The sequence below is a fragment of the Podospora pseudoanserina genome, chromosome 4 (genome assembly GCF_035222485.1).
Source record: "Podospora pseudoanserina strain CBS 124.78 chromosome 4, whole genome shotgun sequence".
Taxonomy (NCBI): Eukaryota; Fungi; Ascomycota; class Sordariomycetes; order Sordariales; family Podosporaceae; genus Podospora; species Podospora pseudoanserina.
In genome coordinates, this window is record NC_085923.1 from 2,138,108 (window position 1) to 2,162,405 (window position 24,298).

General features: G+C 54.6%; 7 protein-coding genes across 7 annotated transcripts; 3 read left to right on the plus strand and 4 right to left on the minus strand.

The window, feature by feature from the left end:
* Positions 1-920: 920 nt before the first annotated feature.
* On the plus strand, positions 921-3,310 carry QC764_408710 (uncharacterized protein; the record flags this gene model as incomplete). The annotated part of the gene is given in 5 exon segments (XM_062947156.1): positions 921-955; positions 970-1,450; positions 1,508-2,576; positions 2,631-3,127; positions 3,193-3,310. 4 exon segments carry the CDS (start codon positions 1,317-1,319, stop codon positions 3,308-3,310), a joined length of 1,818 nt encoding a protein of 605 aa, XP_062800521.1. The 5' UTR covers positions 921-955; positions 970-1,316.
* Positions 3,311-3,567: 257 nt separating this feature from the next.
* On the minus strand, positions 3,568-5,549 carry NAG5 (N-acetylglucosamine kinase 1). The gene is made up of 3 exons (XM_062947155.1): positions 4,682-5,549; positions 4,046-4,612; positions 3,568-3,989 (listed from the first exon to the last, which is right to left on the minus strand). Exons 1-3 carry the CDS (start codon positions 5,269-5,271, stop codon positions 3,614-3,616), a joined length of 1,533 nt encoding a protein of 510 aa, XP_062800522.1. The 5' UTR covers positions 5,272-5,549; the 3' UTR covers positions 3,568-3,613.
* A 992-nt stretch (positions 5,550-6,541) lies between these two features.
* On the plus strand, positions 6,542-9,414 carry NAG1_2 (Glucosamine-6-phosphate isomerase (Glucosamine-6-phosphate deaminase) (GNPDA) (GlcN6P deaminase); the record flags this gene model as incomplete). The annotated part of the gene is made up of 2 exons (XM_062947154.1): positions 6,542-6,754; positions 6,811-9,414. The coding sequence occupies 2 exons, from the start codon at positions 6,542-6,544 to the stop codon at positions 7,765-7,767; spliced, it is 1,170 nt and encodes a 389-aa protein (XP_062800523.1). The 3' UTR covers positions 7,768-9,414.
* Positions 9,415-10,024: 610 nt separating this feature from the next.
* QC764_408670 (uncharacterized protein) lies at positions 10,025-18,166 on the minus strand. Its single transcript, XM_062947153.1, has 3 exons — positions 16,987-18,166; positions 16,229-16,860; positions 10,025-16,181 (listed from the first exon to the last, which is right to left on the minus strand). The coding sequence occupies exons 1-3, from the start codon at positions 17,034-17,036 to the stop codon at positions 10,294-10,296; spliced, it is 6,570 nt and encodes a 2,189-aa protein (XP_062800524.1). The 5' UTR covers positions 17,037-18,166; the 3' UTR covers positions 10,025-10,293.
* Positions 18,167-18,773: 607 nt separating this feature from the next.
* On the plus strand, positions 18,774-20,296 carry QC764_408660 (uncharacterized protein; the record flags this gene model as incomplete). The annotated part of the gene is made up of 2 exons (XM_062947152.1): positions 18,774-19,493; positions 19,647-20,296. The coding sequence occupies exons 1-2, from the start codon at positions 19,427-19,429 to the stop codon at positions 20,294-20,296; spliced, it is 717 nt and encodes a 238-aa protein (XP_062800525.1). The 5' UTR covers positions 18,774-19,426.
* Positions 19,181-22,298, minus strand: SMF3 (NRAMP-like transporter smf-3; the record flags this gene model as incomplete). Its single annotated transcript, XM_062947151.1, has 2 exons — positions 19,181-21,930; positions 21,986-22,298. The coding sequence occupies 2 exons, from the start codon at positions 22,296-22,298 to the stop codon at positions 20,513-20,515; spliced, it is 1,731 nt and encodes a 576-aa protein (XP_062800526.1). The 3' UTR covers positions 19,181-20,512.
* A 988-nt stretch (positions 22,299-23,286) lies between these two features.
* On the minus strand, positions 23,287-24,198 carry OPI3 (Phosphatidyl-N-methylethanolamine N-methyltransferase; the record flags this gene model as incomplete). Its single annotated transcript, XM_062947150.1, has 3 exons — positions 23,990-24,198; positions 23,888-23,927; positions 23,287-23,821 (listed from the first exon to the last, which is right to left on the minus strand). The coding sequence occupies exons 1-3, from the start codon at positions 24,054-24,056 to the stop codon at positions 23,287-23,289; spliced, it is 642 nt and encodes a 213-aa protein (XP_062800527.1). The 5' UTR covers positions 24,057-24,198.
* Between the last annotated feature and the right edge of the window lie 100 nt (positions 24,199-24,298).

The window sequence follows — 24,298 nt, forward strand, 5'->3', positions numbered from 1 at the left end:
AAGTCCAGGATCTATAAAACTTGGGCGCAAAACCCCCCTCGGGTGTGTCTTGCAGGGCCATGTAGGCGCGGCCTCGAGTGCATAGTCGCGGTCTGCACATGCCATGCAGTCAACGCAATTTACACAAGGATCTACGCATCTAAATTCACATTCCGCAGTGCTCAAGAAGTTGTAGTCGACGCCATTGTAGATCTTGGCAATATACTCTATCGAGGGGTCGTCTTCGAGGTGGCAAGTCACCACGTGAGGTCCTCCGTCACCTCACTCATGGTCGCTCACATCTTTGAATGTGTGGCTACTTTTGTCGCCGGTGGTGGTGAGTACCCTTGCCGTGTCCTCGCTTGGGTCGAAGGGTTCGATATCCATAGGAGGAAAACTGAGGGCGAGCTCGATGGAGTCCGAACCGCATAGGTACCATGAAGGTGGCTGTCCCCGTAACTGTCCTATCTTTACTTCATACTCACGGCCGAATGGCATGGGCGGTGTGTGTGGATGAATCTTCAGTGTCGTGCCGAGGGGGTATCGCCCTAGGGCGTCGTTGGGAGACATGACCTTTTAAGCATCCCTGGTGAGTATGTGTAGATGAATGAGTTAGCGACGTTACCTGACGTTGATTGACGGAGGAAATGTGTGATTTATAGGGTCTGCGATAAACTCAAAGTTTGGCACCGTGTACTAAGTGTGCACATTCTCATCCACACATGACTGAAGCTTCCACGCTTCTCAACGCCATTACTGATGGTGGATTGTGGTGCCTGGACAAAAGCCAAGCTTTGAAAGTCCCCTGCAGCGGCGCCACTAGATACCCCGGAAAGGGCCGTTGAAGAAGAGATGCCGTCTGGGGTAAACCTCCGTAGCGGCTGGGCGGCTTGGCTTCCGGGCAAGGTGAGTCTAGGCTTGATGAGTCCATGACATTGAGAGAGAAACGGAAATGTATTGCTATCTGATGTGTCCAGAAAGAAGAAGAAGAAGAAGAAGAAGAAGAAGAAGAAGAAATGCACTTAGTATCGGCAGGCGTGTTCTGCAGGGTCACCTGCGATCTGCATTCGGCCGCGGGCACAAGATCTCGCCAGAGTCGATTGGGAAGGAGCAACCACAGGGTCACACCGAGCGGGCAACTGACGGGGCCACCTCACTTTAATCTTACTCCTCTTCTTCTCCACGTCTCACATGTCATCCAGTCTGTCGGATCGGATTCCATCTCGACATTCTTCAATCCTGTGGCCCCTTTACAAGTACAACCTGCGACCCGTCCCGAGTCCCGAGTGCAGTACCGCCGAGTCCCTGCATGAAGCGTGAGTGATCGGCCATGAGATATGGCCAGCTACAATGGCATGCCGGCCATGTCCTCCGGCGCCACGGGTCCTGACGCCCTGGGACACCAAGGCCAGCAATCGCTCGGCATCGACGGCTTTGATCCGCACAGTATGACATTTGACGACCCGTTGCTGTGAGTATCACAATCGCGGGAGCTCAACTGAGAACTAATCATCTCATCTTCTTACAGCCACAACCTCCCATTTACCCCGACAGCCGCATACGATTTTGACACCCTTAGCACAACATTTGAAGACCCGTTCTCCTACCCAGCCAGACCGTTCGGTAACGATGTCGCCAACACCGCTCTCATGGGAAATTTGGGAGGGCTAGGCGTCGACCCAGAAAGCTGCTACAATGGCAACCACGGTGGCGCCGAGGGGTCATCCTCCCCACAAGAACTCGACAACAAACTCCTCGGCTTCGGCGCGGTCGTCGCAGGCAAAGCCACCCTGATCGACCCCTTGGGACAGTTTATCGAACCTATGATGAGCGCAGAGTTATATGGCATGTTCTTTGTCGCCGAGGACGTCTTTGGGACAGATAACGGCGGTGACACCCGACGTCCGATGGAGTTGACTTGCTACAGGAGGAATCTATGGCAGTGTTCGGGGCAGATTACTCTCCCGAGACAAGTGGCGCAATATGCTGTGGCCGATGGGCAGCAACGGATGCCAGTGGTGGAATTAGCGGCGTCTATCACGGCGCTCGAGAGTATTGAAGGGAAACAAACGGAGATCATTTCCATCCCGTGGAAGAGTAACAATCCTGCTCTAGGAGGAGTGACTGAGGAATCGACAAAGTCCGCAGGGGCGCCAGCGATAACTGTGTTGGACTTGGGGTCGGGCCAGGAGATTGATGGGACGAACAGAGTGACGGTGGGGGTGTCGTGGAAGAGACTGCAGTTTAAGCATGCCACTGCGAACAATGGGCGGAGGAAGGGACTCCAGCAGCATTACGTGGTGCAGATAAATCTGCTGGTTAAGGGGAAGGGTGGAGAGTATGTCAAGGTTGCCGAAGTTCAGTCGGGACCGGTCATTGTGCGAGGCAGAAGTCCCAGGAATTTTGACAGTAGGAAAGACGTGCCTCTGTCAGGAGACAAGAGGCTACTGGAGAGGAAAAGCATCGAGGGGTTGAGTTCGGGCTCTACGACTACGAAGCAACAGCAGCAACATATGGGAACTCCACAGAGCCAGCCCCTGAGTCAAGATTTTGGGCAAGGTTTTCTTCATAGATATCAGGGGATGGGAAGTTTACCGGTATGCCTTCAAGTCCGATCAAGTTCTTTGTTTCACACGCTGACAATCACGCAGTCCACGACAGATTGGTCAACTCCTCGACCGTTCCTCTCACCAAACCCCCAGCAACAGCACGCCAGTAAGAAGCTAGCTTTGTCCTCTCCAAGCCTCAACCGGCCGCCAGTACCGCCCTGGGTGCCAATAGATGCCACACTAGCAACTCCATTGCCAACCGGCAAACAATTACAACACACTAGCAACCTTTTGAAGCCAACCCGTGGATTACATTCTACTTCCCAATCCAACAACCTCCCTATCAACCTCTCCCTCTCAGAAGACGAGCGCAGCCCACCAAACTTGAATCGATCTAATTCCTCGGGTGGCGAATCGTCTCAAAGCCCACAGCAGCACTTTTCCATGTCGTCATCGTCAAAAGCGGGGAATAGCAGGCCGGGGTTAGGACACAAGAGCCAGAGGACTGAGAGTGGGGGTGCGCAGCAGCTTAACAGTCCGCAGGATCAGACGGAGGTGGATATGTTGTATGAGTATTTTCCATTGAGTGTGGATGACTGGTAAGTCTGGTCTGTGCCTGGAGAGATGGGAGTAGAGGGAAAAGAAAGTGCTGACGGAATCATAGGATGCCGCCGGTGGATGCGATTTATCGACCGCATGTGGTTCATCATACTATTGTGCCGCCTGAGGTGAAGGCGCAGCAGCTGAGGAGTAAGGGGAAGAGGTATTTCGCTGCTGACTGAGGTCAAGAACAGGGGGACCATGGTGGGATTTAGATTACATGTTGAAGAGGGTGGAGGATGTGGAGTTATATATACCAGGGACAGTTACTGCGAAGGAGATGGGGCGATGTGAAGTATATGGGAGAATGGTGAATGATGGCACGGCCTGGGATGGATGTCTGTGCAAGTTTTTTGGTGTTTGTGGTGCGGGATTTTGGCTGGGCGTTTTAGGGGGGGAATGATGTATTATTGTACGACAACATCACACTCAGGGGACGGGGGGCGTTAATCATCAGCTTTTTGTATTGTGGCCTTTTTGGCTTTTCAGGATCTCGTGCTTTGCTTATCCAGACAAGCCAACGCCACTGCTGCACCCAAAACTGAACTTTGTTTTGCGGGGACGAGCTTAAAGGTGGTGGGTGTGTTGAGGGTTAGTTGGTCGAGGTAGGATTGCAAGTGGGAGAGGTAGTGGGGGTAGTGCTCTATCACAGAGCCGGTGTAGGCTATTGTTGTTGTCTTCTGGGGTTGGTTTTGAGGGGAAGAAGCTTCGAGGTTTATTTCGTGAAGTGCGTGGAGGGAGGCGGCGAGGATGGAGGCTGAGCGTTGGGTTATGAGGGAGGCGATTGAGGTGAGGAGGGCGAGGTCGGTTCGGGAGGGCGGGTAGGGGGAAGGGTGGAGGGTTTGGAAGTGGAGGGGGTCACTGGGGGGGTGTTAGTGAACATGATGCATCAGAGAGGGACAGGGGACGGGGAGCACCTTTCGAGAAGAGATAGAGTCTTTGCATCGAGGGTGTATTCCCTCGCTAAAGAATCTGGGACAACCCCGCCGAATGCCCCCGTTTCGTGGATTGCATCGACCAAAATCAACCTGGCCACCTCGCCGAGGTAGAACCCGCTGACGAGATGCTCCAGGGGCTGAAAGTCTGGTCTTGGGTGGGAGGCTTTGAGGGTCTTGTCCCATTTTGTTGAGGGGAGGGAGGGGCCGCCGAACATGCCGAGTTCTGTGTTTACTACTACGTGAGTGGCGAGGGTTTGGGGACGGGGGGGGAGTTTGGAGGGGCTGATGGTGGTGACGGGGAGGTAGGCGGCGATGTTAACGCCTGTGCCGAGGATTAGACCGAAGGTTGTGGTTGAGGGGTGGGAGTAAGCTGCGGAGAGGAGCGTGGCGGAGGCGTCGTTTACTATGGCTGAAAGGGAGACGTGCAGGTTGTGGTGGAGGCAAGAGGTTTGGAGTATGGAGGAGAGGTTTTGGTTCAAGAGGCCGTCGGCGGCGTGGAAGGATTTTCCCATGGGGCGGAGGAGGTAGGTTTGGGGGGCGGGTTGTCTGCGTGGATGTTAGCATTGGGTGTGTTTGAGAGGATGTATAGACATTATACGAGGAGGAATGGCATACTCAATTGGAAAGCTCCACGACAACCCAAGCAATAACGGGTCATCAGCACAGTGACCCTGCCTGCTGTCTTTTGCCACAGTTTGGTAGATTTTCTCAGCCATCCAGTTAAAAAAGGCTCTGCCTTTCAATGCTCTGATATCATTGTCGATATTGAAGGTGTCAATGCTGACGATGACGCTCTCTGGACCTCCTGAAGAACCTCTGCCCTTGAGGTCCACCAGAGCAACTCGCAAGGTTGAGCCCCCAACGTCAACAGCCAGATATTGACCCGACTCATCTCCCGTGGGAAGCTCGGTATGGTACGATGGAAGCATGCAAGCCGGATTGGAGAGGAGGCCCTCACGAAACTCAAGCTTCAGCTTTTGAGACAGAGCTCTACGCTTGTCTGGTTGAGTAGGATCCAAAAGCAAACTCTCGGCTTTTGCGAGGAAATCGCTGATAGAGGTTGAGCCATCCTTGCTGGCTGGTTCACGTAGGGTTGGTGAGGACTCAGTCGAGGTTGTCCAGAAAGCTAACAAAGCTTGGAGAAATGATCGGCCTCGGAAAAGCGATTTGATGACGGTCAGGAGTAAGTCACGCAGAGATGCCATGGCGAAAATGAACGAATGCAAAAAGGAGGTCCCTGTTGGGGACCTGTCTCTATTACTTATGGGACGCTGATGAAGGAGCAGACATCCAGATTCCAATACGAGGTCCCATATGAGGTGGAATAAGGCTGGCGATCAGAGCTACCTTCCTGGACTGGCATGGCTGTTAGCTCGCTACTTTTGACTCGTGCACGACATTACTCGATACCGCGCAGCACGGGCTTGTGGGAGTTGTTCTTGGTGTATCGCTCTCCAAGAAACCACCACTACGCAAAGTCTGGAGATTGTTTAATAGAAACGAATAATGTACTTGGGCGAAAGACGAGGTTCCTGTTGGCCACCTGTTGTCTCGACCTAACAGGCATCCAACTCTAGCAGTTGCGTCGGTAGATTGCCGCCAGCAAAACTGGCGGGAAAGACCTTTGAGCCTCCAACGACCAATCTATTCAAGACGAGAAGCATGGCCGGTAGTGGGTGAGGAATGGCAAAGTCGTGGGGGACCAATGACGGAGGGATCTTGGAGATTGACTGGCACGGCTGTTTGGAGCTGAATATTGCAGAACATTTCCTCGTCTCGTTGTCGGTTTAGGGAGGTGGGTGGGAAAGTAACGTTCCATGCCTTCCTTGGCTGGGGGAGGCTGTCAGCGGAGAGTAACCCTGGAGGGAGCCGCAACTGAAGTCTGTCGAGACGATTGGGTTTCGTAGATTTGACTTCAATCATTCGCCAAAGCCCTGTCCAACGGGGGCCATCACATCACCAGCAGGCCGTTCGTGGCCGTTGTAACCTGGACAGAGGAACACACAGTGTGGGCGGTATGGCTGGGCACCGTGGGAATCTCGTGATAGCACGGGCCACATGAACTCTAACCTCCCTCCCGTCCACAAACAGCAAGCACAACCCGGGGACAGGTTGAAGAGGGAAGGCGTTGGGGTGTCATACTTGCCATGGAGGGAGTAGTGGATGACAGGCGATCGGGGCACAGGTCCATCGCAACCTGCAACTTGTGCCACCACTGCTCCTCAAGTCCCCCGTCCTATGATAAACGTTTCATCCACTGCCATCATTACCAATTACCACTACCGTTGACAGTTCATCACAGGTATTACATTGCTTGAGTGACTGAGCCCTCCGAATCCCGGACATACTCGGTGTGGAATATCACAAGTGTTGTTCTGGGCCATCAGTCATCAGCCTCCGCAATCCTAAGAACTCTCTGCCCTCCAACCTACCCGCAACGCCTTGCTGTGCTCTGAAGCTCCAATAAAGGCCAAAATGAGACTCATTATCAGAGACAACGGAGAGGCTGCCAGCCGATACGCCGCCAACTACATTGTCGAGAGAATCAACATCTTCCGCCCTGGCCCAACAAATCCCTTTGTACTAGGTCTTCCTACCGGATCCAGTCCTGAGATCGTATACCGAATTCTTGTCGAGAAGCATCGTGCCGGCAAGGTCTCATTTCAAAATGTTGTGACCTTCAACATGGTAAGCCGATCTTTCTCTCTATGCCGGACCGCGTGGCTGATTACCACCACCTCCAGGACGAGTACATTGGACTCCCACGAGACCATCCCGAGAGCTACCGCTCGTTTATGCACAAACACTTCTTCTCGCACATCGATATCAATCCGGACAACATCAACATGCTTGATGGCAACGCCTCCGATCTAGAGGCCCATTGTTCCGACTACGAAGCCAAGATCAAGGCTCTGGGAGGAATCAACCTCTTCCTGGCGGGCATTGGTGAAGATGGCCACATCGCCTTCAACGAGCCCGGCTCGAGCTTGGCCTCTCGCACTCGCGTCAAGACACTTACCTACGACACCATCCTCGCCAACAGCCGCTTCTTTGGTAATGACGTGGGAAAGGTACCCAAGATGGCCTTGACTGTTGGAGTTCAGACTATTCTCGACTCCCGCGAAGTGGTTGCCCTCGTCATCGGTGCCCGCAAGGCTATTGCTCTCCAACACTGCATAGAGCAAGGGGTGAATCATATGTGGACCTTGTCTGCCTTGCAGTTGCATTCATATCCTCTGATTGTGTGCGACGAGGACGCCACACTGGAGCTGCAGGTAAAGACGGTCAAGTACTTCAAGAGTATTGAGCAGGTTGCTCGATCCAATGGCCTTGAGCAATGCCTGCCTCTCAAAATCAGCACCAGTCATGTGCCTACGCTTCATGATACACCACCGTCCCCGGCGCAGACGCCTGTTCGGTTCAGGATGCGAATCCCCACGACGGCGGAATCATTTGGCGAGTCGGCGTACACGGTCGAGTCCGGTTGCCCTTCTCCCAGATTAGACTCCATGTCGGCTCGAATCAAGAAAGACGAACGATGCCCTTCACCGCGCTTTGATGCCATGTCCAGTCGGCTCAAGAGTGACAAGGCTGATCACTCCGACCATGATCGGGCGCCTGATTCCGACAGCCTATGGCGTTTTATTTTGCCACTACAACTGCAAGACCACAAAGATGGCCACAGGGGCACAACAGACTAAAACGAATGGTAACTGGGTCAGTCACGGGGAGTTGGGCATCTGGGGTCGAAGTTGCAACCGTCGCTGCCGTGGGTTCTGGTTTCTGAGGTGACTTTTAAGTTTTGTCTACTGCCCTAAAAATGCACTTCACATAGCTCTTTTTCCGAGTATTGAGGCTCAAATGCATGAGTGTGGATGGAGGCCTGGTAGTCGGCGGGCCGCGCCGCATATCATCGCTTTCTTTGGTGTGCCCCTGAAAGTGAAGATTCGGCCCCCACGACCCCCAACTTTGCACTCGGCCGCCTTGCTGTGGTCTGAGGGCACAATTGGCAGCCCACCTTAACGATTGGAAAGATGGCCGTCGTCCGAGAGCCATATCAAACATCAAGCATTGCCAGCTGATTTGCACTGTGGCTTGCCCACTGCCTCACCAGGCACCACCACAGCTGGCCTCAGTCTTGCCCATAGTCGGTAAGTATAAGCCATGGTCACACGCAGGCAACTTTTGTGGCCGTTTGTGGTGATTATGCGAACAAAAGGGTATTGTGATGGGGCGTGGTCTAGGTGGTGGGTGGGTGTGGTGTGGTGGTCATGGACTTTTTGTACTCTAACTACCCAGCCGGCTCAATAACACCTTTTTCAGCAGGTTTTCTCGATCTCTCATTTTGATGAAAACCAAATGGTTTTTTATTTGGGGTGTTTTGGTTTTTTTTTTTTTTTTGAACAATGGAGCTCCTCTGTAATGAGACGCTCGTCACAGCTGCGTGTTTGAATGGTACGGCGGCGGCGGAGGCTGGTGGTGGTGGTGTTTTGCCAGAGTCGATGCTCCAGCTTCATATTGTCGTTCCTGCGGTTACGGTGCTTGGGTTGATTGTTTTGGGGACGTTGATGGGGATGGTGTTGTTTTTGGAGGAGGAAGTACGCGCTGGCGGAGGAGGGGGGGATAAGAAGGGGGGAAGTGGTGGGTGGATAATGAGAGTGGGAGTGAGAGGGGTGGTAGTGTGACGATGAAGACACAACAACAAGAGGAACAGGGGAGAAGAGAGTGGTGAAGCAGGGGGGGAGGACTGAGGATAAGGAGTTGCCGCCGCCGCCATTGAAGTTGGTACGCAGAGAACGAGAGACTACACCACTGCAGGGGGAGATGGGGATGGGGATGGGAATGGGGATGCCGGAGGGTATATCTTCTGGTTTTGGAGTGGGAGGGGAATTGACGAACGCGCTGGTCTGGGCGAACTTTGGACCACCACCTCCTCCCAGCCCACCAGTACCACGAGTGCCGTCGGAAGTGGTATTATCACCACCACCACCACTACCTAGCCCAACTTCCCAGAGACCAAACAACACCAGGTCTCTAATCCCCCCTCCGCGACCGTACAGAGCTCCCAATCGGAACACCTACCCCAACCAAGCGCTCCAACCACCCCCTCAGCATGGTTACGCCCAGCTACGAAGCTTGACACAATCAGCCTCGCAGCCAGAGATGAGGCAGCAACCGCACCATAGCGTTCAAGGAAGTCTGTCGAAAGAGCGGTACTTGACGCAGTCAACTTCACAGCCGGAGATGTGCCAGAGGGAAAGGGAGAAGAATACGGTGTTAGTGACGAGGTTGGAATACAACCACCCAGATGAACAGAGGGCAGCAGCGTCCAAGTGGGAGAGGCCTGGTTTGGGCTTGGGGCTGGGGTTGGGGATACCGAGGCAGAGTTTTGACGGGGAGAAGCGGAAGGAAAGGGAGAGGTTGTTGGTGAGGAGTAGTAGGAGGTTTTCAGTTTCGCAGAACTTTTAATTCTTCAGGTGCCTTAATGTCATGGTTAAGTAGAGAAGAGTGGATAGGAAGGGCTCTTTAGGTTTGTATTACTATCTTGGAAGCATTTCTTGGTGAGAGGATGGTGAGCCAAACTATTCCATGTATCATTGCTTGAATGCGTGATAAAGCGCATCGACTTGAACGGATGACAGTGGCAATCCCCACCAAAAAACAGGCCGAAATGCCATTGACGCCAATGCTTGATGCAGGAACAACACCTCAACGTTCGGATGGTTTGTCTGGGGGAAATGTGGGCTGGTTTCAGGGGTCATCCCATGTGTTATCTCCGTCCATCCCATCTCCGTATCCCATCTCTCCATCCCGTCTCTGAGGACCCGGCTCTCACTCCCATCTTTCAGCCCCATCTCTCCAACGCCCATTCTCCTCCGCCTATTCACTCTTCACCTAGACAGAGCCCTCACAAAATCATCACAAATCACATCACCATCAGTGCACACACAAAAAGCTCTCTCCAAAGATCATGAGTTTTCATTCCAATCCATCGATCCTTTTCCATAGCTAAACACAGCGAGCACCCCCCATCCATCATTCCACAGGATAGGTATTGTCCCTCGCGCAAAAAGGCTACATAAACAACAAAAATATACGTATCCGAAAAAAATAAAAAAATGTCTCCAAAATCAAGTACAAAAAAGTCTCAGCGGCGGGTGTTGTTATCCCCCCTCCTGTCCGAACAAAAAAAAAAAAAGAAAATTACCCCTTCATCATCCACGCAGCTAATACCTCAACACAACCTTGCTCCCCTTACTCTCCCCCCTCCCATGCCCCGCTCTCCAACTCTCCTCCTCGCTCACAACCTCCCTCCTCTCCGGAATCGGCACCAAACTAACACTCGTCCTCCTCCTCTCCCTCCCAACCTTCATCTCCACAACCGGCTTCGCAACACAAACCTTGTGCAACCAGTCAACCTCACTCTTCTTCTCAACCACTGGCACAGCCGCCCACAACCCCTGCCCCTCAAACCTCTCAAAAGGATCCTCCCCCCTCTTCACAGCCCTAATCTGCCCCAAAATCTCCACCTTCCTCGCCTTCTTCTGAATCGTCTTCCTTCCCTTTTGCCTCCTAGCAGCGCTCTCAGCGTCTTCAACAGCGCCGTCAACAGTAGGGGTGTTAACACCCTTAGCCAACCCCCACATCTGCTGCGACGGGATCACAGCCACAGCAGCAGGGGGCGCCCAGAGGGTGGCAGCCGACTTGGTAGGGACAACAGCAGGGACCTTCGACCTGCTCGACTTGTGAGATCTGGAAACAGAAGGCTTGGAGCGGGAGTGAGTCCTAGCAGGGGTGGACACGGGGGTTTGCTCAGGCGTGGTCTGGCGAGAAATAACGAGGGACTCGCGGATGCGATGGCTCAACCGGCGCTGAATGTCCTGCACCGTCTCAAACGTTGTCGTCGCCATGGTGGGCTCCTCTGTTGGGATGGGGGGAGGTGGTGGGAAGGGGGCGGAGATGGAGGTGTTGCGGCGGCGGTATTCAGCCTGGGCAAACTGCTGGGCGAATAACCTCTCTTGCTCCAAAGCTTCAATCTGGGCTTGGATCGTGTCCCTTCTGCTGCGGGTAGATGAGGAGGCCGAACGCTCACGCTTGGCCTTGGAAGCTTGACGACGGAGCTTCTTGGCGGCGTAGGAAGAGATAGCTGGGTGGACAGACTCAAGAGGGCAGGTGATGGTCAGAGAGCCAAAGAAGACGGGGTGAACGTTGGCTACGTCGTAGGTATAACCAGTGGCGGCGGGGTGGAACCACTCGGAGCGAGTGATCAAACTCTTGGCCGCGAAGACGGGGTGGCGGACCGAGGAGTCAAACTTGGCAGGATAAGAAAGGGCGAGGGCCTCTTCAAGAGCGGCGTCCCACTCGGCGGCGGTGGCAGCGATGCGAGTAACCTTGGGGTAGCTAGCGGCAACAGCCTCGTTCAAAGCGGCGCGCCAATCGGCAAGGCTGAACTCAGGGCGGGTGGTCTTCTTGGGCTTGGCCTGTCCCTGAATCCAGTTGCGTTCAGTCTTGGTGACAGCCTCGAGGGTCCAAAGAGAAGTCGACTTGAGCTGCTCAAGTGGCTTGCGCTCAACAGGACGGGGGCTACGGCTCATGGAACGAGCAGCGGGCTCCTCAGTGGTGGTGCGGTAGACGGTACGGCTGGGGTCGACGGTAAAGAGACCTTGAGGCGAAGATCTGCAAACGACAGGCGGGCTCCACACACCAGTAACAACCGACACTGGCTCGGATTGAATCCAGTTGCGCTCAGTCTTGACGACAGCCTCAACAGTCCAAAGAGAGGTCGAGGCAAGCTTGTCGAGGGGCTTGTGGTCAGCCGGGCGAGGGCTTCTGCTCATGTACTGAGCAGCAGGTTCCTCAGTGGTGGTCCGGAAGACAGTGCGGCTGGGGTCAACCACAAACAGACCTCCCCGCGAGGAAGATCTATCAGTGACAGGTGGGGTCCACAAGCCAGCAGAGACTGTCTTGTTCTGAATCCAGTTGCGCTCGGTCTTGCAAGCCTCGGTCTGAGCAGTCCAGAGGGAAGTCGATACCAAACTGTCGAGAGGCTTGCGCTCAGCCGGACGGGGGCTGCGGCTCATGTACTGAGCAGCAGGCTCCTCGGTGGTAGTGCGGTATACGGTGCGGTTCGAGTCAACGGCGAACAACCCACCCCGCGAAGAATCTTTATCCAATGTGACGGGTGGGCTCCACAGACCTGCAGAGACCTGCTTGACAGCGGTCTCGGCCTGGGTGGATTTGATGGGGTGGCGAGGAAACTGGGGTTGCTTGGGTGCCGAGGCCGGGGCAGCCGGCACTTGCGACTCGGCGACGGGGGCGGGCGGAGCTGGGCGGGGGTTGGAAGGCAGGCCAATCCTGGCAACAGGCTTGGACACAGGCTTCTTCTGGACTTGGGGCTCGGGCTCATAGACGGCATCATTGAGGATCGTAAGGGCATCGCTCTCGAGGGTGGCAGAATCACGCTTGCGGCTAACAACAAGCTCGCTGGGCTCAGCAAGGCCAATGACAATGGATTGCTCGCGGGAAGACTGGTCCTCATCATCGGACTCGAGCTCTTCAACATAGTCACCCAAAACAGAGTCCTCAGAGGGAACCAAACTGCTTCTAGAGGGGACGTTGTCAACCTTGAGTAGGCTGGCAATCTCCCAGAGGGTGGTCTCATCGAAGCCATCGTCGCTACCATCTTCATCAGAGTTCATGCCGTCAACGACGTCATCGTCGTCATCGTAATCATCAAAGAACGAAGAAGAGTATTCGTTGAGCTCAGTCTGCTGGGAACGGACAGGTGCACCAGAGGCCATGGTACCAGGCATGGCCATCAAGACAGGAGGGCGAGCCTGGACGGAGGCCGTGTCGGACTTTTCTCCCCAGGGGAACTGGAAGATGCCGAGAGTGCCCCTCTTATTAGGCAAGGGCTCGGGGTTCTCGATGATATCAGGGAGAAGAGTGACGCGCTTGTTGCGACGAGGCGGGCGCTGTGTCACCGGACGAGGAGCCTTCTGGGGCTGAGGCGCCGCAACCTGTGAGACACGCTTGACTGGCTCAGCTGGGGGAGCAGCTGAGGCCCAGACGGGCTTCCAGAGTCCGGTGGTGGACCGGCTGGTGTTGGTGTAAGGCTTGCGCCAGAGGTGGGTGCTGTGAATCTGGAGGGGCTCCGGCTCCTTTCTGGCCATGGGGCGGACAGAAAGGCTGGGGAGCACAACCTCGGTCTCAGCAACCTTGATGGGAGCAGTCCACAAAAGACCAGCAGGGGCGGAAGACCTGCTTGGCGGGGTCCAGAGCCACTCGGCCTTGGGCTGCTCCGGAGAGGGCTCGGGAGTCTGCTCGAGGCACTTCGCCGGGAGCTCTGGGACAGGGGGAACCTCTTCCTCTTCCGGAAGATTGATGGAGGATGCGTCAGACTCCGGGGGAGTTGGGCTTGCAAGCTGAGCTCTGGTGAGCTGCAAGAAGTTGACGCTGCTCTCGCGGAGGAGACGGGCGTCCATGTACTCCATCTGCGCCTCAGTCAAGCGCTTCTGCCACTTGCTCATCTGAGCGCTGCCAGAGTTGCGGACCGAAGGTTGCTCCTCAATCTTGGACATGCTGCTGTGCTTGGACAGGCGAGCAATGCGGGAAGCCCTGCGGTCAGATCCGATGCTCACTCTGGTGTTGGCGGTCTCGGGGACAATGTTGGCAACGCTGGCGACAGAGTCACGCTTGACAGCGGGCGAGCTGGTCTGGACGCTCGAGAGAGAGTCACGACCGATGTCGTGCTTCATCTCCTTCCAGTGATCAACCTGCATGCCCATTTCCTTTTCCATCATTTCGAGCAGGGCCAAACGCTGAGAAGGCGTGTCAGCATTGACTTCAGGCTCCTCCAGCTTCTTGAGCTGGGCCTGAATCTGTTGCAGAGCGTGTTCTGGCGACTCCAGAGGGGAAGGCTCAGCGTGAACGATGACGGCCTTCTTGTTAGGGGTGCGAAGCGAAAGGGGAGTAGGGGGTGTCTTTCTGCATCCCTTCTTGCTCAAGCAGTCCTTGGAAAACGCAGGGCACTCGTCACCAACACGCCTGTGCCACTGGCTCTGAGGTGCAGGCTTGGGCGCAGAGACAGGCTCAGGGATTGGTTCAGGCTCAGGCTCCTCGGGAGCCGGAATGGTTACTTCATCGTCCACGAGCCAGGATTTCCGCATACCGAACTTGGAAAAGGTAGACGTGTCGAGCATGAAAGGCACGTCATCGCTGTTGCGAGACTCGACAACCCTGGTCTCCTCCTTGGGCTCTTCAGCAACCTGCTTAGCAGGCATCCGAACAGCAGCAGGGAGACCCTGAGCCGGCATGATGGCCATGGGCATGGCGTACTCGGGAGAATTCATGGAGCTCCAGTTTGTGGCTGTTCCCAAATCATCCACAGTAGTCTCGGTCCAAGCTGAGGCTCGGATTGCAGGAATGACTGGCGAAGACTTGCGCTTGTCTTCTTGCTTGCCAGCCTCAAAGGCACTAATCCATGCCTTGCTTGTTTCGTCCGTGGCTTGGACATTTGACTCTTTCCGCGGAATCTCGTCCACTTCGAGGATGCTATCAGTCCGTACAGATGTCTTGGTGGTGCGGTTGGACACCGTCTGATTGTCGGCTTCACTTGTAGAGGAAGTAGTATCCAGGTAGGACATGGGAATTCTGGGGAGCTCGGGCACTGAGGAGGATCTGCGTCTAACGGACTTTGACCTTGGTGGAGCGGGGAAGAGGAGAGTCATCTTCTCGTCAAAGGTCATGCTCTTGGTGTTGTTGGGTTGTGGCCTCGCAGGCAATCTCACGCTTCTGGGAGCAGGTGGGAGCGGGGGGAGCTGAGTAGGGCTGCCAGAAGTCGCATCCAAAATGGACTTCCTTCCCAAAAGAGAGCTGGCAGACTTGCTTCTGCGATGGCTGGGAGAAGCAATGTTATCCGGCTTTCGTGGGATAGGTCGCGGACGGTTGACGACTGAAGCAACCCTGGCCGGAGCCTTGGAAGTTGGGGCTGGCTTCGAGGGCAGAGTGTTCGCCCTGCTCATGATACTTCCAACAGCAACCGGGTCGTGATACTCGATGTTGTTGATGAACATGATGGTCTTGTGCTGTGACGAAGCACCCATCTCCTTGCCAACCTGGATGCCGCGAGCTCTTGGGTTGGTTGGGAGACCAATCGTGGGTCTTCTCTGGAGCGGCGTCTTGGCTGTTTCCTGAGGAGGGGTGTCGGGCGAGGGAGGCAACTGTCGCGACGGGCGGATGCCAGGTCTTTGGATCGGCTGAGGGACGTTGGCTTGCAGCAACACTGTTACTGGACGAACGTCATTTTGGGATGCCCTCGCAGGTTGAGGGGCAGGAGTCAGCTTCTCAGGGGTCCAGGGCCGTTGCTCCTCTGGCTCTGGCTGGCGTGGTGATCTACGACGAGTCTCATCACTGGCAGGAGAAAGCTGGGCCGAGGTCGTGGAGGCAGAGCTGTCGGCTTGCAGACCTCCAGGGAAGGCACTCTGACGGGACGAAACTGAAGCCACCTCCTTTCTCTTCATGCTGGCAGCCCGCTTGACGCCCTCCTCGGGAGTCAAATGCATCGACTGCATGACGGACCGGTGCGGTACCGATAGGCTTCCCTCCTCCTCAATCCTGGTCTGTCTCCTCTCCTTATCCGCCATGATCGCCGACTGAAGATCAATAACCGTGATCTTGTTTAATGGGTTACCGTCCTCGTTAGACTGGAGGACTGGCTTGCCAATCACTGGCCTTCCCCCTGTGGAAGATGTCCTCTTTCCAAAATCGCCCCACATGCCCTTCTTCTGAGAAGCCGATCTCTCCAACTGGCGGACATATTCGGAGCTCACGGGCGGCGGCATCGCTGGTATTCCTTGGGTAGCGACGCTCATGGCGAAGGGGAACCCAGCACTGGTCTCATCCTTGGTATTTGGCACCTCTCTAGGGTTGACGAAGCTCCTCGATGAGCGGATGTTGGCCTCCTTCAAATCCTCAAACCGGCTTGGGGGATATTCCGAGTCAGCGGTCGAAATATCACGGCTGATGTTGATGCGTCTCGGTGAAGGGGCCTCGGGAAGCCCAGAGTCGGATTTCCTAGACGAGATCAAAGTCATGGCGCCAGCCGTAATGAAAACTAGAGGTTGTCAGTTGAAGGAACCAGCAAGGCAGTATACAACTTACCGATCAGCACCAACAGTCCGCCGGCAGGGAGAGCTGTCCTAGCGGCAGATGGGATGGTGGTGATGCCTAGCAGCATCACAATGCTGGCAGCTGTCCAGCAAATCAGACCTAGCAAAACTGAGGTGAGAGACCTGGAGTTTGTCTTCGCAGCACCGCCACTCGAATAGGCCTTCTGGATCAGAAGAACAATGATGATAGCATCCAGAGCCAGCACAGCAACGCCGACAGGGAGAGCCGAGGTCGTCGCGAGGCAATAGTCGTCGGTCTGAGGTCGAGTGAAGCCGACAAACACGGCACCGGCGAGGAACCGGGTCAAAACGAGAATCTGGGGCAGCAACTGCACCACCGAAAGCTTGCCCCCCTTATTAGAATTCAAAGCCCACAGCAAGAACTGTTCGATCGAGAACCTCGCCAATTGGTCGAAAATAGAAGCGAAAATAACACCGATTTGACATGGCATCGATGAGCCTGTGGTATCGATGAGCGTCGTAGCAAAATCGATGGCAGCCCATAGGGCCGAAGAAATAAGAAATAATACGAGGACCAGCCTCTGGCTGTCGCGGAATACCGCAGCACCATGGCCGTTGATGTAAAGAACGAGAGCCGCCGAGGCAGCATAGACCACGCTTCCGCTATACCAGTATGTTAGCTAACCTCCTTCACGATGTCCATCCTCATCCTCCGTCTTCTTCACCACCGCCCACAACAGACAACACCTCGACTCGGGATATGACACATAGAGTGGCGAGAGAACTGACAAGGTAAAGGCCCCAATGAGGGCCTGCGTGGTGGTACCGTTGTTCGCCATGATGGACGATGATTAGCAGTATAAACGAGACAGAACGAGTACAGAGAGAAACTCAAAAGGCCCAATCAATGGGGGGCAAAAGTATTAAGGTAAGAATAGAATAGAATGTTAGTTGAATGAGCGTCTCATAGTGATCGTTTCCCGCACGTCACGGCGTTGATGTTGTGAATAGTGTCAATGACAGGCAGACATGTCAGGGCCCATGCCGTGTCGTGCCAAACAAACAGAAGGAGAGCAAAAGGCAAAGGAAAAGAGAAAAGAGAGGCGGTTCTCGAAGAGAGTCCCGGCCGGGGCTGCTGGTGCAACGCTTGACGGTCAACGCCCCCGGATCAGCTGGGTTCCTCGCGGGGTGGGATGGCGGACATGGGACAGTGGAGAAGGGGCTGATGAGAGGAGGTAGCAGAGAGGCTGCCAAGGCAGAGCTTGTCGCGCTTGTTACAGAGCCCCCCTAATCGCCATCCAGTCAAGGCCCGCGGCGAAAAGTTCCGTCTGGACTTCGCTTGCAAAATCGTTTCCTTTGGTAAACGGGAGCTAAGCCCAGTCTCGCCATCTGTTGTTCATGCTGGCGCGAGGCATGGGCAGGCATTGGACGAGAGGCGAGGCTGACAAGGCCAATGCTCGGCGGTTGCATCGTAACCCCGTCCTTGGTGTTTCACTTGAAACCTGAGATGTCGCATCTCGCACAGACTCATTGCAGAAACTTCAGCATCTGGCAGTAGCGATAAAAAAAGAGTAAAAAGAGGGGAGACCCTGTCGTCGTCGCTTCTTTTCTCCATGGCTTGGGATGCCCAGTCTGTCGTCCCGAACGGGCTGTCCGTGTGCCCAAGCAGCTGGGAGGAGGATGCCAGTTGGATGGGCAGACGCTGTGACTCGTGACGAGGATAGCTAACTGTACAAGGGCGGCGAAACAGCCATCAGGCGCTGGATGATGTGACGATGTGTGTGTCTGTCTATGAGCGTTGATAGGATAATTGCTTCGTCATCGCCCGCGGCCGAGTTTGGTGGGAATGGAACACATTTGCAACGCGCCCTGGGGTTGGTCTTTGTGTGGAGTGATATGCTGTGTATCTCCAGAATCCATCCGAGGGCCTACTCAAAGGCTCATGTATAAGACTGAGGTGAGCCTTCTGGTGCACGATGTTGGACGCGTCTAAGCAGCGGGACCACCCCTCCCGGTCGTTAACAGAGAGCTTATCGAAGAGTGCACGGACCTTCTGCTGCTTGCACTGATAAGGGAGCTGTGGATAACTGATAAGCTTCAGTGACTATCTCTTGACATCCAAGTCAACAACATCCTAAAGGCTTTAGAACTTGAACTGTTCGCCTTGCAATTCGATCAGTGTTATTCATTAATCTCAGTATACAGCTTCCAAGGATTATTTTCAGTCACCAAGCATTTAACCCACAACTTATCATTTAGTCACCGGCCGCCTGCCGTTCAAAGCCAAGGTGTTCCAATAGCCTCAAGATGGAGTGTGTCATGATTTAACCGCTCTTGCCTGGCACGAGATTCATTCGCCGACGAGATCTAAAACATGAACACATCAAGGTCACAACAGCCGCGTACAATTATCAGCCTTGACTACGTCTTTTAACGAAACGAAACAGCAACCCTCACACAGTGTCCGTCATAGTCCTGTCATGAGTGAGGGGTAACAATGAGGGGTTGAGGCTCCAAGTCGTAGCTATCTGGAATACCTACTTCGTAATAGGAGGTGACCCGAGTAAACTACAAGGCCTATTTCATCCCGAGTCTCATTATGTCGACGATCCAACGGCCCGGACAGGTAGGCCAATCCGATGACCTGTATGCCGACGGCAAAGTCATGACAAAGGCGCAATTCTGGCCGCATATTCCACCACCGCCCCGCAGTCATCAGAAAGGCGTACCGATATGTAGACCAGCCCCATCGGCATCTCAACGCCGTGTTCTCGGAAAGCAGCGGTCCACGGAGCAGCCGATGGCTCCCGAGGAGGGGTTCGCATCCGGGACCAATCATTTTATCGCCATTTCCAGTTCCTACATCTCCATGAATGATGTTATCTCGTGCTTGAAGATAAAATAGATACCCACAACAAATACATCTTGAGCCACTGTGTCATTTGCTTAGTATTTACCTGTCTCGGTGATGCTAACCGTCCGTGTTAGTCTCGAGGTAACCGAGTTGGCATCAGACCAACAAATCTCGTATCACATCTACACATCACCAACACCGACGGGGATAAATGACTGTATTCCCTGACTCATTGTAACCACACGTCTGTCTCATAAGCATTAGGATCACGTATAAGACTCTCGTCATCCTCTCCTACTCACGAGCCTGTTTATACCCATCCCAATCATCTCACAACCCCTCGCCTCCCTCAAGGTCCCTCACACCACCGCCAACATGCCTCGTCAAGACCTCGAATATCCAAAAGAAGCTCACAACACCGTGAAGCGCTACAACCACCTAGGTCAGTCCCCCCTTTTTTTTTTTTTTTTTCCCTCCAACCAACACCAACAAACTAACCATCCCCCAGCTGAATACTCCTCCGAACAATCCACTCCATAATCAACTCCACCCCCTCCTCCACATCTCCTTCAACACCCCCAACCCCCCTACCCAGCCACAATTCCCATGATCGGCCAAATGGGCTCCTTCGACCGCCCCTCAGCCGACCTAGGTGACGTCCTAGACCTCTACATCCACGGCTACATCTCGGCCCGCCTCACCAACCTCACCCGCACACCCTCGGGCCTCCCCATCACCGTCTCCGCCTCCACAGTCGACGGCCTCCTCCTCTCCCTCACCCCCTTCTCCCACGGGTACAACTTCCGCTCCGCCGTCCTGTTCGGACACGCCACCGTCGTGACAGACCCGGCAGAGAAGCTTTACGCAATGGAGCTCATCACGAATAAGGTGGTTCCAAACCGGTGGAACGAGGCCCGGACACCGCCGACGGCCGGCGAGATGGCTGCCACGGCGGTGATGAAAGTCAAGATTGATACCGGCAGCGCCAAGGTGAGGACCGGGCCGCCGAAAGATGACAAGGGTGATTTGGAGAATGAGGAGGTGAGGGAGAAGGTGTGGGTTGGGACGGTGCCGGTGTACACTGTGCTTGGGGAGCCAAAGGTGGCAGAGTATAATCTGGCAGAGGAGGTGCCAAAGACGTTGGTGGAATGGAGGAAAGAGGTGAACCAAGACGCAAAGGAGTATGCTGAGCTCGCAGCGGTGAAAAACTTGGCTCCGGAGAAGAAGAAGCAGGATGATAACTGAGCTGTGGTGAAAAATGGAAAAGTTTTATGCTTGTTTATGAGTCAAGGAAGTATTCGATGATGAAAACGAGAAGGAACTCCTGAGCTTCCGGTATCCTTGTATGCCAACACGTTGAAGCGTGAATAAACAACATTCAAACAACCCACCCAATGATACACCTCTCAAATGCACCCCTCCATCAAAAGCGACCACGTCTAAACCCCTCTAACCCCCGATCTATTCCCCATCATCCTTCCCAAGCAACACCAAATTCGCCACATTCATCACCGTAATAATCAACCAAACCAACACCCCAAACCCCGTGACCCACCAACTATTCCCCATCCTCACCACCCCCCCCTCCCCCTGCCCACCTCCCCTCCTCAAGAACCTCCTCAGCCGGCCCTTAACCCCCTCCTCCTCCTCCTCCCCCTCCCCAGCAACCTCCCCCCCAAAATGCCCCCCAAACCTCGCCATCCCCGGCCTGACCATCATATACCTATCCCTCCCCGTAAAATAAATCAACGGCGCCGTTATAAAAGGTAAAACAACACTCAGCGCCACCTGGCTCCCATTCAACGCAGCATCCAACCCCTCCCTCCCCACCGCCGCCGCGATGACAATACTAGGCACAACACTGATCCCCCTCGTCACCAACCTCCTCAACCAAGGCCTCATCCTCCACCTCAACGCCCCCTCGCTAACCATCTGCCCAGCTATAGTACAAACGATCCCAGCACTCACCCCCGAAAACAATAACGCCAACGCAAAAACCGTCCCCGCCACCGGCGCGATGCTCCTAGACAACAAATCGTGTATCCCAAACAAATCCGCATCCACCGCCTCCCCATACAACGCCGCCCCAGCCACAATCAAAATAGCACTATTCACAAAAAGCGCAAAACTAAACAATGCCAGCGCCAGCTCCGCAACAGAGTACTTCATCGAGTGTCGAATCGCCTCAAGGCTGGGTATATACCCCTTCAACCCCTCCTCCTCTTCCCTTTCCCCCTCCCCCGTTGCCGGCACTAACCCCATCCTCTTGTCAAACTCCCACAACCTAGCCTGCACAACCCCACTCCCCAAATACAAACTATGCGGCATCACCGTCGCCCCCAAGATCCCACAAGCCTGATACATCGCCCTCCTCTCCACCAGCTCCCTTGACGGTACATACCCCCTGAACACCTCCCCCACCTCCACCCCCTTGACCATTCCCAACTGCAAACAAAAACACACCACCACTGCCACCACCAACCCCACGACGAAATACTCAAACGTTCTCAGCCCCCTCATCCCCTTTTCCGGTGCGTACCAAATCAGTATAAGCAACACCTCTGTTATGCTAAGCGCACACCCCGCCACGAGGGGGATTTGCGGAATCAATAAATTGATCGCTATAGCTGTCCCGATAACCTCGGCGATGTCGGTGGCAATGATTGCGCCTTCGGCGAGGAGGTAGAGGGGTATGTTTAACCACCACGGCAAAAAGGCCCGGCAGGCCTCGGCTAGGTTGAGGCCGGAGACGGTGCCGAGTTTGATGGAGAGGGCTTGGAGGAATATGGCAAAGATGTTGCTGAGCAAGACGATGAAGAGGAGCTTGAACTGGTAGGAGGAGCCGGCTGCGATGTCGGTTGCGTAGTTGCCTGGGTCGACTACATTCCGGGGTTGTTAACATGCTGATGAAACGGAAAGGGGGACGGGGCTTACTATAAGCAACAGCAACCATGAACCCTGGGCCGACAAACTTTGCAAAGGTAACAACCGTTTTTTTGAGGTTGGACATTTTGGACTTGAAAGAGGAGGTTGTTGTTATTGTTGTTGGTGGTGAGGGGGATGGCGGGGGCGCGGTGCAAAGGCGCTGGTGGAGGGAGCGGATTAGGGGTAGGGCGTCACCTTCGGGGTTGGGGAGGGTCGTTTTGCTGGTGTTATTGGGGGTAGCGTCGTCTGCGGTGCTGATGACTGGGGTAGAGACAGCCGGGCTTCCGCCTCCGGGGTCATCGGGAACGGCGGTGGTGGCCATTGTGGCCTATCTCTGTTCTGTGCGAGATTGCTGTCGTGGGATGATGGTTCGTGATGGCAGCTACTATCGTCCAAGTTCGTCGTCGGCGTTCGCGATGTCGCTCTCGATGATTGTACAGCGTCAAAGGCAGCAGACAAAAAGCGCACCTTCCTGATGTTCCAGTCAAAAAGATCACGAGAAGGGACGAAAATCAAGAGCAAGGCGGACACCCGCTCACCCAACCGCGGAGTTTTCCCCGAGCCACTCAAACCCCTCGCTATTTTCCCCAAACAGAGAAGGGACGATTGAGTACACTCGGGTAGGTGTGCAACATGCGGCTCTCGCTCATCAGACTTCCGGATTCGGAGCTAGAAGACGAAAGTCAAGCCTGCAACAGTCAGCCACAGCCACCAGATGGGGATCAAGAAACAAATTGTCACCTGGAGAAGCCTCCAAAATGATGCCGTCATGCCCCAAAGCTAACGATTTAGCAGACATGTCCAACTGCAGTGTCGTCAACAGGGTCCGTGTAGCGCAAACCTTGTGTCCTGTGATGCTGCTGTGTCCGAGGCCCTGCATATGTCGGACATTTCCCGGCATAGAATGGTTGAGAGACAAAAAAGATATGGGCAAATAGATCATGTTCAATCTATCTGAATATCTAACTTGTCTGGTTTGGTTTCGTTGGGCCAGTTGATGACCAGCGACATCGGGCCGGCCCTCCTCGTAGGTAAGTAACCTTCGGAATGGCCGGTCCTCTGTCGGGTGCTCCTGCACCACAACCACCATCGTTGAGGGGAGAGATCCCTTATCCATATCATTTCTGCCAAATAACCTGGCATTAAATAATTCCTGCTCGCTGGGCCGCAAGGGCCGTCTGCAAAATGCGTCATCAAAAGCGTCGAGAATGCAGACGGCGTGCCCTGCCGGCTGTCGGATCTGTTCCGAAGCCCAGCGCTTCTCCCGCGTCTAATACACCTGGGCTGCTTCCGCTGTGGCAGCAGCAAGCTTAGAGCTCCTTCTTCTCCTCGTAGCCACCAGCCTTGGCCCTCTCGCGCTCGCGCTTGGCATAGATGCCGGAGGTGAAGGGGTTCTCGAACTGGATGGCGATAATGTAGACGATGAGGACGTGGAGAGTCAGAAGGATACCGGCGGGCTTTCCGTAAAGCAGAGCGCTGCCGAGGAAGCTCATGGTGGAACCATAGTACATGGGGGCGCTGGTGATGTTGAAGGGGAAGCCGGTAACCATTTTGTCCATCAGGATGCCAAAGTAGTCACCCAGGAAGGTGCCAGTGATGCCAAGCTGCCATGTCGAAGAGATAACCAAGATGTTTCCAAGAGCCAAGAGAGCGTAGGCAGCGTAGGTGACATTCTCGCCCTCGAGGGCGGGGTGCGATGGCTGGTCACGGAGGGCACGCTCGTAGAGGAAGTCGCGGACGAGGCCGAGAGAGAAGATGGTGGCGGCGAGAGCGTAGCATCCTTTTTGGGCGCTGCCAAAGGCACGAGTGATGAAGTGGTCACGGTACTCCTTGCGGGCAACGATGCTGTTCGGAGTTGAGCTGTTAGCAGCAGTCGGATGGCGTTGGATCCAAAGGGAGGAGAGAGCTCACTTCCAGAAGGTAGGGTTGAAGGCAATGGCAGCAGCAGAGACTATTGCAGCGGTCAGAGATGATCGTCCGGCATAGCTATTTGGCACAAGCGCATGAACATACTGAAAAAGCTGCGCTGGTTGAAGTCAACGTAGTTGACGAACTCGGTGAGAAGCTGAGGGATAGACATGATGGGCAAATCTGGCAGTGGTATTCTCAACAAGATGGAATTTGCAGAGGGAAAAGAACAAGTAAAAAGAAGCTTGTGATCACGAGCGGCACAGATCACAGGTGGATGAGGATGGATGCGGGCAGAAAGAAGCTACCCGGGCTGTCCCCGTTAAAAAATTGTGTGATGCTGTTTGCTCCACAAAAACTTCTCAAAGCGTCATCGTCTCCCCCACACTCTTCCCCGCGGCAGGCAAACGCTCA

Bases quoted from the DNA above. Each gene is read 5' to 3' on its own strand.
- NAG5 (XM_062947155.1), bottom strand. From the start codon at position 5,271: ATGGCATCTCTGCGTGACTTACTCCTGACCGTCATCAAATCGCTTTTC. The intron at 4,613-4,681 runs GTATGCCATTCC...ACATCCACGCAG, and splicing joins TCGTGGAGCTTTCCAATTGA to ACAACCCGCCCCCCAAACCT. The intron at 3,990-4,045 runs GTGCTCCCCGTC...ACACCCCCCCAG, and splicing joins ACTCTATCTCTTCTCGAAAG to TGACCCCCTCCACTTCCAAA.
- QC764_408670 (XM_062947153.1), bottom strand. From the start codon at position 17,036: ATGGCGAACAACGGTACCACCACGCAGGCCCTCATTGGGGCCTTTACC. The intron at 16,861-16,986 runs GTCAGTTCTCTC...ATACTGGTATAG, and splicing joins CTCATTGGGGCCTTTACCTT to CGGAAGCGTGGTCTATGCTG. The intron at 16,182-16,228 runs GTAAGTTGTATA...GACAACCTCTAG, and splicing joins CGGACTGTTGGTGCTGATCG to TTTTCATTACGGCTGGCGCC.